We start from the raw sequence: 13,470 nt of genomic DNA, 5'->3' as shown, positions 1-13,470 counted from the left end.
GTTAAATATCAGCATCTCACTGCCAAGTCACTAAATGGTGAGTCTTTGAAATTTTTTTTAAAGTAAACTTACTGCTCATTCTGTAAAAGTCTATTAGTGGCATTTTGACATATGAAAAGTTTGAAGTCTTGTGGGTTCTTTAGTCAGCGGCTAGTGATGTTAATAACATAGTAGTGTGTAGCACTGCATAGGTGAGATTTTAAAACATTTGAGTTTAGCTTGTGATTAAGGTTGATGAATATAAATGAATTAGCCTGGGGTTTTAGGTGAAAATATTTTCAAATTTAAAGCTCTTGTGCCCTGATGGGATTATTTCAGTCGTTGACTGAAACATTCAGGAGAAGGGAAACGTTTCTTTAAAGCCAAACAGAGGGAATTGAGCTAGGAATTGGGAACAGAAAAAGGAAAAAATCCCCAACTTTAAACATCCCTCTGATTATGATTATCATGAAACTGAGCTTTGCTTCAAGATTTTAGCCAATGCTGTGCTTTCATAATTTAATGGGTATTTATTTTCTGAGTAGTAAGTGATTTGTATTTCTTAGAAGATGGCTATAACGAACTGGGTCTATCAATAAGTAACTCATTTGCACCATTATTGTACTCAATCATGAGAAGTTTAATTGCAGTTTGCTTCTATCATTTTCCTTGACAGCTGTTGAAAAAAAATAATGTGGTAGATTTGGATTTATACTGACTTCCAAGGAGGAGATATTTGTTCAAAAGCAGTCAGGGAGTGCAAAGATCCATGCCAATATTCAGAATTCGTATTTCCCTTGAATGGAAGGTTGTGATAAAATGGTACATGGTGTGTTTTCATTGCCTGTTGAAAGACTTTCATGCAGTTAAAATAAGCATTTTGATGGTGGTTGAATTAAGAGTTTTTGTCAGTCTCTTCTCATCATGGATGATTAGACTAAAACGTCTGCTTGTCTTGACTTGAGATCACCACAGCTTCAGATAACATGCTTTGTGATTGAAGGTCGAAATATTTTGAATTCTAATAGGCTGCCAGATGAATTGCTTGAAATAGACTGTAAAATTTCAAGGCTTCCTTTTCCATCTGCTGTGAAAAGAACCATTGGGAATGGTTGAGCTTGATGATCATAGAATTACGGGATGGTGATTCTAAAACCCTCAAAGGGAAGTTGCTATGGAGATCTAGTTCCAAACTGTGAAATGATTCACCTCTGAAAGGCTTCAGGGTCTGAGAAGCTGAACACATCATTGTTCAGGTGGTCATTGGTTAGGAAATTGCTGGTGCCTGTGTAATCAGCACTCCTGTGGTAGTTAACGATCTAAAAAGGTTTGTTCTGAATGATGTGGGACAACAGCAATGTGCATAAGATGGCTTCTCTCAATCATAGTTTGCTCAGCCTGGTGCTTGTAAAAATATAGTGAGCTAAATGGCAGGGAGACGAACTGCTTCATTGAGGAGGCCTTTTAAAAACAAAATTCTTTTCTGTGATGGATTTGACATCTAAAGTAAAAGAAGAACAACTGTTTCAGCTTAAAAAGCTGTGGTTAGATGTTGCAAAAAATCATATATTTATTTTGCAAAGAGCAGAACCGTGGGGCTGCATATTTGTATTTGCTTGCAGGCTAAAGGAGTAATGCCGTTGGAAATAAAGATTTCTACCCAGTCACAGCTGGGGAACATAATGAAGTAGCCTTGATATATTCATATTACTCTTCTTCCATCCCTCCTCCCCAATATTAGGGCCTGCAAGGCACTCTGCTCTGGCAGTCATGGAAAAAACACCCTGTATATCCAGGATTCAGGTTAATAAAAGCCTATGTTTTCTTTCTCAGTTTCTAATTTATTTGTGTGTTTTGAGGCTACAAAAAGGGAATAACAGACCAGGTTTTTGCATACGTGCATAAAACAGTGCATTTTGTCAACTGCTGCTAAAATTTGCCAGCAGATTCTTAGACTGCTTCAAAACTCCAACATGCACACAAGTATTTAATGTACTTTTTCAAGGAAGCCAGAAGTCATTTGCACAGTACACAAGTAGTTAGTGACTATACCTGCCTACCTAATTCAACATAAAACATTTCCTTGACCATATGATGTTGAAAAAGTCTGGGTTACTATTTCCTTGCATACTCAGTATCAGCCTTTCACAATTTCTTAACACAGTCTCTTAATGGTTTCTAGTAAAGAAGATGCCAGTGGCTACTAGGTGGTGCCAGATAGTTACAGAACACGATTGATATGTTCCACAATATAGTTGCCATTTAAGTAAAACATTGCTAGGAAAAAAGTGAATGTCTGAGGGCTAGGGATTACTTTACTGAAATAATGTACAAAATGAGTTAGTTCTTTACTTCCCATGTGATGGGCCAGCCAATCTATAGCAAGCAATTTATTAATTTTTTGTTGGGATGTTTTTTTCATAATTGTAAAGGAAGAAACTTAATATCCAAAATAAAATATTAGTATCAACCTTTGTGTGGTCAGCTGTTAAATGAAGATTTGAACATTGAACAGGAAATGTTGCAAACCCTCTTTATCAAGTTTAGCATCTCAGATAAGATGGAAATTATATATTACCTCCTGTTTTTAGTAGTTCAGATTGTGCTCTAAAAAGATCATTTGATATTTCTTGTAATTGCAGGCCTGTACTGTGATGTGAGGTCCTAAGAACTGTGGCATCTCTTAATTTGTAGAGAAGTAAATATGTGAAAAATAGTATGTGAAAAATAATAAGCCCTTAACCTAATGATGCAGATAAAGCTAATGATATATTTAAGAATGATTGTTATTAATTTTTATTACTAGAAACCCATAGGCAGCACTCTTCTAAAATTGGAATTGATTTGCAAAGGATAAATCTGGACAATAGTATTGCTTCTTTTGTATTAAATTTGTTTTACACTGTGAACGTGGGTCAGAATGTCCAGAGGGAAGGCTCTATGATGAGGCACACTTGTGTAAGGCAAATTTACTGAGAGACATATTGCTTTTGTTTTTAAAGCTGTTTTATTCACTTAGCAACACTGCACTTCATTACAAACTTATATAGGGCATGTGCATACCTAATGGCACTGATAAAACAATATTTGCTGATCTAAATCTTTGCCAACTCTCATTTTTGTTATACATCAGCTGGTCTTCCATGAAGTATGTTTACTCCTCCACACCTCCCTTGTGTAACAAAATAGGTCCTCAGAGGAGCAGCATTGAGATAATGGAAAATAGGGTTCTTTGTTAACATGGATGGACTGAGTTTACGACTCCCTGTAATACTCTTCGTCCAAATACTGTCTTGATCTTCTTGTAAACAATGACTGCTCTGTAAACAAAGCTTTCTTTTCCCTTACCAGTCAAATTCTATAATCCATTTTTATAGCATTTTTGTAAGGTACTGCAAGGACTTATGAGAGTTTTGTAGGGCTGTTGTTTTATCACAGCAAAAATGTAGTATTTGGAATCTTCTTGGATAATGACTTTCTTGTCGCTGAGAACTTCTTACTGAGTTTTCTTTTCCCTTGGTATTTATATATCTTAAGTTATTGCCTTAAATGCTTTTGAAGAGAAGTTGCTGTATTGAAACAATTTTATACTCTTTTTTTGTGGATTTCAGAGGGGTTGTAGTTTTGCGTTCTGTGCTGAACTGAACTGCTCATTCTCTTCATTATTTGGCAAAGACCAACCTTTCAGGTTGTGAAGAATGTGGAACAGGGAGCTCAGCTATCTCTGCGCAGGAGTCAGAGTTTGGACTTTGTTGTAGCGTTAGGAATTTGGAGTGTTTCAGTAGGAGTACAGTCATGGTAACCGCTAAGTAGTGCTATTCCAGACCCAATAAAAGCTTCAGAGCTTAAGTGGGTTTTTTATATCACTGCACCTTTGACATAATCAATCTGTGACTCAGATAAATAGTTCATGAATATTTAAGATGTTTCCTATGTGTCTGGTCATTCAAGGCTAGGCAGAACTGCCCTCTGTGTGTTTCTGCTAATGGCTGCTAGTTGCTATTCATGACCTCTGTAGATATATTGTCTTAAAAACAATATATCTATCTTACTGCTAACAGTTATATTTTGTTATGGCAACCCTCAGGGATTCCAGATATGACTGGCACCATAGAGCTTGACACTGAGTATTCCTAAAGAGAAGACCAGGGTGACTGACCTTCAGAAAAAAAGGGGCAAAACGCAGCACAGAGATAGGGTGTTTCTGGAGGCAGTATGAATACACAGTTGACATATTTCTACTTTTCATATGGTTTCTGCTTAGGAAACTGTGATTTTGTACAGTGTAGATTCCATCAGATTGTAAATGTATGAATTTCAGTCTACTTCTGAGTAGGAAAATCTGGATGTATGGTACACAGAGACATGTTAGAAGTTATCCACTGGTGTTGGTGGCCAGACTTTCCTGTGTGCTGCAGAACTGCCTGCATAAAGCAGTTATGGGAGGGGAGTTCTGTGGAGAATCCCCCTCGTTCCTGTTTGCTTTTCTTTTTGTGACTTAAGCACACAAAGGAAGGCTTTCGGTCGTTGGAACAGAAAGTAACATAAAATAGAACAGAACTGAGTTCAAGATGACAAGAGCACTTGTCTCTGAAGCAGGCATATGCATTCTTCAGGTATTTAGGCTTTTGACCAGGCTAAGTTCCTAATTTGCCCCTTCTTCCAATTAACACAGTTGTGGTTTGTAAAACTCTGAACAAAGACTAGTTTTTCCTAGGGAATTTTAAACAATTAATATGACATGCTAGCCATCTCAAAAAGTTTTACATCAAGAGCTGCCCTTCCCAAGATGTCTTCTGATAGTGAATTTGTGAGTTACCCAGGTAACGCGTTGCAAGAAAGGAAATTAAGGAGTATGTCCCAGTTGTGTCCCAACTATTCGGTGGGAAGTGCAGTGTTAGTATTTAAAATACATCATCAAGGGCAGTCAGAGCAAGCCCTTGGCAAACGAAGGGACAAAGGGCTCAAAGATTTAATACTTCAGCTGTCAGATAATGTCCTTTACTCAGTATGATCAACTTGATGGCAAATCTCACAGGCAGAAGGTTTTGCCTGTGGAGGGATGACTGCAGCCCAGTGGTGCCAGGATGAAAGAGCAGTGGCAGGTAAACACATTTTACATGTGAAATAAATCACTAATATTTGTCAGACACATTCCAGAGTTAGGAGCTCTGGAGCAGGATTTTACAGAGAAGCTCATTGGAGTAACTATCTTGGTAACAACTTTTCTCTGATAGAACTGCCTCCATCAGGAACTGGACTGTGGTTTCTTCTGCCAGCTCTCATGTCCTGAAGTGAATTGTTTGCCTCAGTGTTTCCCAGAGAGATTTTAATTTTTATCTCTGACCTTGTGCAGTACTCGCTTCACGAGTACTTTTATGCAAATGTAAATTCTTTGTATGCTTAAGAAGTTGATACTACAGTCATTTAGAATCCTGTATTGCTTCTCCATGCTCTCATTGTGTGTCTGCTGGTGCAGAAATAGACGTGCCCTTTTTTGTCAAATGCTCCCAATAGATTTGGTAGTGAAAGGGCTGCCATTCAGCTGCTGGTTCAGACTTTTGGGGAGCAGTTTGCTCTCTCCTGACTGGTGTGGCTCAGCAGGGTAAATGTAGCTGCTTGTCTTTTATATAGGTAAGTAATGAATTAAGTCCTAATACTACAACAGTCAGGAAAGCCCACAGCAGCTGCTTGTACCATCCTGTGTCTGTATAGCCATATGGTACACATAAACTATAATGTTCTGTATAAAGTCATTAATGTTGCACCTAATATTCTGAACTGGTTTTTGCTGCCAAAAATCAGCTAAACTTGAGAATAAAAACAAGTGTTTTAAATGGAAATTAAAAGGTTTTCTTATATTTTTACGATGCAGGTAAGACAAAATAATTATTGCCAGAGTGACTGCTTGCATTTGAAATAAATTTATACATATTATTTTAAAAAAATCTAGTTAACTTTAAAATATGTAAGTTTTCTTGTCATTTAGGGTTCTGTGAAGCTGATCATCAAGAGGGTTGCAAATCATTGGCGGTTTCTATTTTCAGAGTTCCACATCCCAGAGTAATTTGCTTTAATTTCACCCAATTTAACCTATACTTCACACCATCACCATTCAGCTTTAATAGCTATGTTCTATGCATAAGAAAAGCAGATAAATGTCCACAATTAGACTGCAAGTGATTACAACTAGTTAGGGCTTTATGAAGACAAAACTTAAGGGGCTGTAGCACAAAACAAAGCCACAAAAGATGTCTAAAAAAATTCTTTCTTCAGAAGTCAAGGTTTACTACAACGTTTTATTTAATGTTTTTTGTACTTGATTTTGCTTATGTCGAAGATGTAGGCAGGTGCATCTTCTTCAGCTGAAAATTACTCTGCTTAAAGAATATTAGGTTTGTGTTACAGGTGATTAATTTCACTTGAAATTAGCTTGTAAGGGAAAACATGCTAAACCTACTTTATTTTTGGTTCTTTGTTAACATGTGCTTTGTTTAAGAAGCTGTAAAATGTTGATTCTGATGGTATTATTTTCTCCTTCTAATAATAAATATGCATAGTAAAATGTACTGTCGTCAAAGTTTAGTACATTCTGTAATGTTAAATATACCTGTACCTCAGTCAGAAATAGCAGTATCTTTTACAATTTAAATCTTTGGAATACTGATGATAGCGTGTCAAGCCAGTCTAAGTATAGATATTATTTATAATTTTTTTTTTACACTTCTAGTCTTGTTTTTTTGTAGCTCTTAGAAATACCCTACTTCTATCTTCCCACTCAAGTTACTGTACTTTAGTTTGTTTTGTTCTCTCCCCCATTCCCACCAGTAAGTGGCCAGATAGATATTATTGCTGGTTTGTGTCAGGGCTTGTAGCAGGGTGTGTGTGTGTACACCGTGATGTGACGTGCCCGTCTGTGCCGAGCAGCTCTCTTTGATAGCAGTCATTCAATGTATGTGGCAAAGGAAGTGCAAGTACCAATTATTCTCTAGCTCTGGTTTGTGGTGGTGTTATTAAACATTCCCTTATAGTTTATTGACAAAAAATGCTGGTCATTACCCTAAATACCAATGGGAGTTTCAGCTTGTGATGCAGTTCAGATTCTGATCAAATTGTAAATATCCCCCTTAATTGCAGCATAACATGTACCAATACACTCCTTACCTTTAGTAAATGAATGCAAGATGCCAGAATGCCATTATGTGAAGCTTTAGTGTTAGCCAAATGTTTGGTTACATTTTACTTTAAGGGTAAGGATAATTAGAGAAATGAAGCGACTGGTATATGAAAGAGAAATTAAACTTGAAGATAATAATTAATTTCCATAATTGCAATTAGGAGCAGAATAAGATAAGTTTAGAAGTAGTATTTTGATTTGGATTTTAACATCTCAGTGGCAGCTTGGAGCAGCTAGAAACAATAAGGTTTAGGCTATAGGCAGCTTCTTCGTTTTTATGTCGAACTAGTTTTATATGCTATATCATAAAACTTTCAGTCCAATCAGCAACTACATTTAAATACTGCAAATTGTGGCAGCAAAACAATAATTCTGCTGATTAGCCCCTTTCCATTTCTTGTAAGTGAACTGTTTATGCTGTTGAGTACCTTTTGAAAAAAGAAAAAGCCAAAACAGCCTTGATTAGTCAAGGAGTAATTGGATGACTTGATTTTAGCAAGAGAATGAATTGGTTGATGATAGCCTGTAACTAAGTGTAGTGGTTCTGTTCAGATGAATACATAACATACAGTCATCAGATCTTGACAGGTATAACATAAGCAATGCAAAAATTTCTGGAGGCTGAGAGGTAAATTTTGTCAAAGGAATTTTGAAGCTGATTTTTGAAAGAAATGGGAAGAAATGTGCATGCCATTAGATGATACCATTTTAAAGTGTCATTCGTTACGGCTGTCCTGTATACATATTTATGTGCTCTTATTTTTGCTTGTCAAGAACAAATCTAGACTGTGTGTCCTGGCTGCCATCAAGACCTTACAAATTGACAGTTCTTGCACTTCCGCAGGGAAAAAACAGAGTCAAGTTGCACATCTTCTCTATTCATTTGTTTTGTTTTCTGCATTTTTAAAGCAAATAATTTGAAAGAGACGTGCAGAACCAGCTATTGCTGCATAATATCTTTAATACCACTTAAAAACATATTTTTGGCCCACCACGCTTGAACCAAAAAAGCCCAGATAAAGTGCTCAGCTAAAGATAAACCCTTCCCCAAAACTGAAGAATATTTCAAGTTTGAACCTAAGGGCAACAGAAGAGGGAGCTGGGTGTGGCAGTGATAATTTGCAAGCTCCTTACTTTTAGTAATTTCAGCTTATATCATTATTTTGAGACTGGCAAAAATGAATCCTGCTCCAGCATTATACTTTACCATTTTCCTTTCTAAATACTGCTAAAACATTAAGGGAATTTACCACAGTAGATGTTTACTTGCAGTGAGCCTGATGTTTTTAACTCTGTAGTCTTTGCTCTTGTACACTGAAGGAAGTGAGAGGGTTTTTAAAGGTAGAGTGCAAATCCATCAGGATGTTATGGGAGGTTATTTGAGAAAAAGCTTATATATATAGGATACTTAAAATAAGAAACATGTTTTCTGCTCAACTTCCTTTTGACAAACTTTTGATAAAATTATAGTTTATCTCTGCTAGGATACGCGAGAGAGATGCCAGAGAAGTTATAACGATTTTTTAAAACAATTAAATTACTAATTAGAGTTTCCTAGTTGACCTTCCTGTTACTGCTGTGTGATTGACTTGGCTGTTGACAAACACATGGTTCCTTGGGGAGATTCTTGAGTAAGTCTATTTTACGTGTGTATTTTTTTGCCCATGTGGCAGATTGATTCCTTTTTCCTCTTACAGTAGTATGTCGTAGTTTCCTGCAGTAGAAAGAGGGCAGTTTTGGAGCACAGGCAGTATAACTCAAGGAAGCAGTCAAAAGGAAAGTGGTGTGGTTTGGGGTAATGTTTGAGAAATGCCAAGGCCTCTTATGTTTTAAAAGCAAATGCATTGGTGAAGACATGGAAATACAATGGATTTTCATTTTGTTCATTGTACAAGATACCTTGTTGGAGAAGGTCATTGTCCATAGGTCATACTGTCTTGAGAACACAGTGGTGGGACTAGTTTTGGAGATGTTAATTGTAAACATACTGTTTAATTAGTATTATTTTAAAATAAGTAAAGTGGTTAGATCAATTTGTTGTTTGTTGGAATTCCAAAATATCGTAACAGCTTTTTAAAGATGAATTTTTTGGCACAACTTTGAAAAAATTAATTTCTTAATGAAAACTTAGGATGCTAGACCACAGAGCTCAGCTGCCTGTATCCTGCAGGTGTGAGTGTACTACAGAGGATATTGTCTGAACAAGTTGCTAACCTTGTGAACCTCCCTCCTGTTTACAGAAATTGAGGCCTCATTATGTCAGTAAGAAGACAGACATGGTTTGTTTGAGGTTCACAAAATTTAAACACACCTCATTGTCAGTATAGGCTTTACCTCTGACATGTGGCCATGTTTGCAGTCTCTGCTGTTTTACAGCTATCCCATCCTAATCCTTTGCTTCCTCACCTGGATGATGGAAGGAGGAGACGTGAAGAAAACTCTTGGCAGAACATTGAAGGGTCCATGGGTTAAAGGCTTTAGTGGGCTGAGAAGAGAGTGAAAGTGAAGTTATAGAGTCAATTTTATAGGGGAGGAAATACGCTGAATTAATTTGGTTTGGATGAATAAAGAACGATTTTTTTTGTGAAAAGGAATGGGAAGATGTGAAGAAATGAAGCTGTTGTTGAAGAAAACAGAAAAGTATAACTAATATATAAGCTGGTTTTTATTATTGCTAGTTCACATTTCACTTGCTTTGTCAGAAAAGCTTCATTCTTCCTTAAGACCAAAACAAGCTCTTTACTTTTTATTTTTGTGTTCTAAATGCAAGATCTTCGTGGTCATGCAGCTTTTCCCCTGACTTAACCCTGTGGGGATTTTTGTTGCTTTTTAAACCCATGGACACGAGATGCAGAAGGATGTGAGAATATATTATTTACATGGTCATGGAGGCTTTTTTCTTGATACAAGGAAGAAAGTCAAACTTTTAGCTGAGTGAATGCTACGTATCTGTTGAGAAGGCTGAGGCAAGTAGACTTTTTTGGGTCTGTCTTCCTACTTCTACCCAATATTTTCCTTGTAAATTAGAACAGAGCAGTAAAGCTGTTCCCTAGCATTTGCTCATCTAAACAACCTATATCTCATTCTGTCAGGTGTGCGAGTAAGGATTTATGGAAGACAAGGGCCATGGTATCTCTTCCTTGATTGCCTGGCACTGGTATAGATTAGTGTGGATTGTTTCCATTTAACAGAGCAGCCTGTCCTCCCATCATGGCCAGCATCAGGATCTATTGCTGAAGTAATTCTGCTCGTACTCAGGGAGTTCACTGATCAGCTTTGGAGAGAAACAATTATTGAGACAGGAGGGAACTTCTGGTAACCACTATTTGAAAGACTAGTCATAAGTTTATGTAAAAAGGATTTTGATATTTGACTATAAACAACCTTTTAAACCTGTGTTCCATGTGCATTGGTGTAAGAGCTGTGTTGCTGCAATTTGATTTTCAGTAATATAAAACAAAAGATGAAGTTTAAGATGTTCATGATGACAAAGAACCCCCACAACTTCCTATATATCAGTTAAGGAATTGTTTGTTATTTACCCTGTTTCTTATATTTTTCAGTACAATAAATGTCTTGAATTTTTTTCCTGTGTAAGAAATAAGTTTTAACTTTGGTAATGTTCAAGTAACATTCGTGGTTGACTTCTCATGCATATCTTTAATGTTACAGGTTAGGCATGCAAATACTCTGAAAATTGGTCCAGGAAGAAGTAATAAACTCTTTTAATATGTTAATATTTTAATTTTTAAAACATGCATTATTTTTTGGGGGGGGAGCAGGATTTTTTTAAAGTGATGCAGCTTATCTGATAATTTCAATCCTAGTTGAATTATGTTGCCAGATTGTCATCAGAAGGGCATGAAGTCAGCACACATGCGTCAGTAATATCTGGTTGTTTTAACCTTATGTTTCCAGTTGGCAATTTGAAATTATGGCTTCAACTGCACTTTAAATATGTGATAATAGCATGTGTTTCTAATAAGGGCCAGCACCATTTTGTTCAGATACTGTGAATGGTTGTCACTCATATATGACAAATGCACCTTCATCTGCTTCTTTGATGGCCCCCTAAAAACCATACCCTCAAATCAGGCCGATGAAATTAGCTGCTGTGTAAATTGTGTGTCTGAGTGGTTCATTATCTAATCACCGTCAGAACCACAGTGATAAAGTAGATTGAAACAGGGACGAGGTCTGCCAGATGATTTCAGGCCTTTTTTTCTAAGCCCTGTTTCCCTTGGAAACACTAAGAGTCATTCAGAACTTCAGAATTCTTTGTCTAGAACTTCTTCATTTCTTAATGCATAAAACTGGGCAGCAGTGAGGTCTGCCAAGGTGATTTGAAAGGTTTTCTCTCCATCATTCTTGTAATCCTTACTGTGTGTATTAAAATGTTCCACGATGTTCAGTTTAGCTACCCTGTTTGCTACTTCTGGGTTAGATATTGTTAAACACACCAGCTAGTTTCAGGAAACTGCGCCAGCCTGTTCCTTTGTAGGAGAAACTCTTTAAATGCTCTAAGTCCTGTCCTGAAATGGCAAAGTGCTACGCTTTGAATATACAGAGAGGGAGCTTTGGATTCTGGAGCTGATGTGTAAATTAACATACTAAACCAGTATGATATAAAACATTGCACAGGACACTTGTACATGGGCTGGACAACCATGTGGCTTTTCAATTTCAAACTTTCTTGACTCATAGTGTGTTCTAAATATGTATTTCTTGTCTTTTTAGCTTAATAGGTATTTTAAATGTTCTTTTGTTTTAGGAGCATTTGAAGATGATGATATCACTCATGTTGAAGGAAGTGTAGATCCTGTTCGTGACATCGAAATTATACATGAAGAACTTAGACTTAAGGATGAGGAGCTGATCATGCAGAGCATAGATAAGCTTGAAAAAGTAGCTGTAAGAGGAGGAGACAAGAAATTAAAACCTGAATATGTAAGTACATATAAAAGTAAATCATTAAGTCTTCTCAGCATTGAATTGAAATATTTGTATTGTTGGGTTTTCTTATTGATCCCACATGTGTAATACAAAACACTACTACTATTTTTATATGTATTTTAAAGTTATTATTATTATTATGAGTTGAAAAAATACTAGAATGACTGGCTGTGCTGTCAGTGGAATATTTCATAGATGTAGCTAATTGTAACTTTTGAAATTCAGCTGTTATTTTCTTGCTGATACAGCTTTGTATGAGAATTGCCAATCCTTTGTCAAACTTACATCAATGTCTAAGTTGTAATTCAGAGTTACTTCTGACTTATTCCTGCTGTTAAGTTCTAGTATGGTGTTGATATTAGTATTCCTGTAGCCAGCAAGTGAATGTATTTTCTTGTCATTGCACTTTCTGTCTTTTAGTGCATGTTAAATGAAGACTGCTAGTTGAAATTAATTTTAGAATGTTGTTGTGGAAAGCTGCTTAAATCAGCTCAATTATCACAGGGTAGTAGTGATGTTTCTTTGTAAATTAGTAATGTATAATAATGATCAACTTCAAAGTATATTTTTTGCAAATTGTTGTTTTACTACTACTTTTCTTTTGAGTCCCCTATACTTTGCCAGTAGTCATTCATTTTTCTTTGTCATTAATATTCTATAAATATTTCAGGTGGTATATAAAATGCATTCTCTAATTATTACAGCAGTTTATCAGTGTGGAAATAGATTATTTATGTCTAGAAAGTAAGTATTAAAAAGATACTATTTTCTCAGATGGATTTTTTGATAGGAAATAGTAAGAAAAACATGGTTATATTGGTGCTGCCAGGTTAATTTATCAATGTTGAAGTGCAGTGAAATTTGTTGATCCTGCCTAGTGTTTGAAAACAGACAAGAGCTGAAAGTGAACATCCCCCTCCAAAATATTCAGCTCTGTGATGCAGTGTTAAAAAGCACTTCTGTGGTAGCTTCTGTTGGTGAAGAACTAGTCTTCATCTGGCATGAAAACTGTTTTATTTCTTGATTCGTCTAGGCCAGAAAAAATAGCTATTGTTGGAAGATTTAAAGGCTTTATGTAAGCCCAGAGAGAGAACCTTCATTTAAGACCTTCATTTCAGGTCTTATCTGTCATGTGAACCCAGCCCTGAGTACATGTGGGCAGCAATTTTTATCTTTCACAAAAGGCTTCCCATGCTTAGATGAACAGTGCAGTTTATGCCTGCAGTTTCAAATAGCATCCACACAGTATTTCACCTTTTAATTCATGTTAAAGAAAGGGGCAAGCAAAAATCCTGTCCGTAGCGAATTCAAAGTTCATCCTAAAGCTAAATTTCACATTGGTATGACAGGATGAAAATGAG

The 13,470-nt window shown here is 36.3% G+C and overlaps 1 protein-coding gene across 2 annotated transcripts in view; it reads left to right on the top strand.

Moving 5' to 3' along the window:
- OLA1 (Obg like ATPase 1) overlaps positions 1–13,470 on the top strand; it is an 89,414-nt gene that overhangs the window by 29,847 nt on the left and 46,097 nt on the right. For both annotated transcript variants that reach the window (XM_084209019.1, XM_084209018.1), the window contains one exon: positions 11,928–12,103. In XM_084209019.1, the coding sequence (XP_084065145.1) occupies positions 11,928–12,103 (176 nt within the window). The remainder of the gene's footprint in view (positions 1–11,927; positions 12,104–13,470) is intronic.

Source organism: Fringilla coelebs, assembly GCF_963513975.1.
Source record: "Fringilla coelebs genome assembly, chromosome: 7".
NCBI classification, from domain to species: domain Eukaryota; kingdom Metazoa; phylum Chordata; class Aves; order Passeriformes; family Fringillidae; genus Fringilla; species Fringilla coelebs.
Note: the sequence above shows the minus strand (reverse complement) of the source record. Positions and strands in the feature narration are given on the sequence as shown.